The sequence below is a fragment of the Gavialis gangeticus genome, unplaced genomic scaffold (genome assembly GCF_001723915.1).
Source record: "Gavialis gangeticus isolate Ggan-Ray unplaced genomic scaffold, GavGan_comp1, whole genome shotgun sequence".
In the NCBI taxonomy this organism is placed as follows: Eukaryota; Metazoa; Chordata; order Crocodylia; family Gavialidae; genus Gavialis; species Gavialis gangeticus.
Genome location: NW_017728993.1, coordinates 77,903,034 through 77,905,216, shown reverse-complemented (window position 1 = coordinate 77,905,216; position 2,183 = coordinate 77,903,034). Strand labels below are relative to the sequence as shown.

General features: G+C 44.2%; 1 protein-coding gene across 2 annotated transcripts in view; it reads left to right on the top strand.

Moving 5' to 3' along the window:
- The window catches only part of DENND1B (DENN domain containing 1B), a 356,403-nt gene that overhangs the window by 282,235 nt on the left and 71,985 nt on the right, over positions 1-2,183 (top strand). For both annotated transcript variants that reach the window (XM_019502038.1, XM_019502037.1), the window contains one exon: positions 1,780-1,905. In XM_019502038.1, coding sequence (XP_019357583.1) covers positions 1,780-1,905 — 126 coding nt within the window. The remainder of the gene's footprint in view (positions 1-1,779; positions 1,906-2,183) is intronic.

Below are 2,183 nucleotides of genomic sequence, written 5' to 3'. Positions count from 1 at the left end.
GCTGGTTTTGTTTAATATCTAGATCAATGACCTGGAAGATGGTATAGAGTGGACCCTCAGCAAGTTTACAGATGACACCAAGCTGGGGGTGGGGGAGTAGTAGATATGCTGGAGGATAGGGCTAGGATTTAGAGTGACCTAGACATGGAGTTTTCAACCATTTTTAATAACTGTACCCCCCGGGGGCTGGATGCGGAGGGCTAGGGGGCAAGCGGCAGCAGTATGGGGTGGTGGGTGGCAGAGGCAGCCTCTGTGTGCAAGCTTCCTCCCCCGCGTCCAGCTGTCCCCCACAGCCCTGCACCTGGGAGGTGGTGGCACAGGGTGGCCCATCCCCTCCCATGTGTACTCCATAGAGCCTTCCCAAGTGACACGCCCTGATCTAGACAAATTGGAGGATTGAGCCAAAAGATATCTCATGCAGTTCAACAAGGACAAGTGCAAAGCTCTGCATTTAGGATGGAACAATCCCATGCACCAGTACAGACTGGGGGCTGACTGGCTGGGCAGGAGCTCTGTAGAAAAGGACCTGGGGGTTACAGTGGACAGTAAGCATAATATGAGCCAGCAGTGTGCCCTTGTTGCCAAAAAAGCTAATGGCATACTGGGCTGCATTTGTAGGAGTGTTGCTGGCAGGTCAAGGGAAATGATTCTTCCCCTCTATTCAGTACTGGTGAGGCCACATGTGGAGTACTGTGTTCAGTTTTGGGCCCCCCACTACAGAAAGGATGCAAACAACTTAGAGAGGGTCCAGTGGAGGGCAGTGACAACGGTGAGGGGACTGAGGTACATGACTTAGGAGGACAGTCTGAGGGAACTGGGCTTATTTAGTTTATAGAAGAAAAGAATGAGAGAGGATTTAATAACAGCCTTCACCTACCTGAAGAGGGGTTCAAAGGAGGATATAGCTAAACTGTTCTCAGTGGAGCAACCATCTCAGGTTGCAGCAAGGGAAGTTTAGGTTAAATATAAGGAAAAACTTTCCCACTAGGAGGGTAGTAAAACATTGAAAGAGGTTACCCAGAGAGGTTGTGGACTTTGAGGTTTTTCAAAGCCTTGTCTGGGATGTTCCAGTTGGGGCTGGTCCTGCTTTGAGAAGGGTTGGACTAGGTCCCTTCCAACCCTAATTTTTTACAATTCTATGATTCTGAAATAAAGATGGTGTCTTACTTACTGTAGGTGCCTCATTCTTTCATATAAGGGTGGGTTTTTCTATTCATACGTTTTATTGCTTGGGACAATTCTGAAGATTGTGTTAATATAGAATTTCCACAGGCCTTCTTCAGCTAGTAAACAGTGGTGGCAACTGCTCACAGGATGTATAAAAATGATGTACACTAATAATCTGACATAAAAAAACCCTTCAAAATGAGTGGTAAGTGAGCATTAAATGCCCTTAAAAATAACCCTTCACAGTATAAATGAAAAATGCCTAACTGGCTGCATCATAGACGAGTAGACACATGTTAGCATCACAAAAATGTGCAGAAAAGTTGCTCACAAGCAGTTTACTGTAAAATAATTAAAGCTTATTTATGTCAAGAGGCCTTGGGAAAAAAGAGAGCATAAACCAATTTGCATTAGCACTTTACCATCATCCCCTGCTTTCATTTCAATTAACAGACCAGCAGGTGCTTTTTGCAGTTAGAAAGATAAGCTATCAAGGAAGAGGATGAATTTTTGGCTGACCTGTAGACACTGTGGTTTGCCTGCTGATTGGGTTCATGCCTCGCTGTACCAATTTCTAAGGTGTTAATTTAACTGTTCCTTTCTGTCATGCAGGTCTCGGCCTTGAAAAATAAACTGAAGAAGCAGTCTACAGCAACGGGTGATGGAGTAGCTAGGGCCTTTCTTAGGGCACAGGCAGTGCTGTTTGGATCCTACAGAGATGCACTAAGATACAAACCTGTAAGCTTCTTATTTTATCTTTTTTCTTTGATTCATCACAGCAAAAACTTATAGTCTCTAAAAATAAGCTTAAATGTGTAGTCGTAAGGGTTTCAAAAACCCCCACAAACTTTATAAAATGGGTATATAGGTGCCTTTGCCTTTCATATCTTGAAGGCTTGAATAATCTCTTTTATGTAACCACAGGTATTTGTTCATGGGCAAACTGCTTTTGTATTTGTCACAGGCCAGTTGGGCACTGTGAGTATGTCAATTTAGTTGCAGACTGACTGAGCACT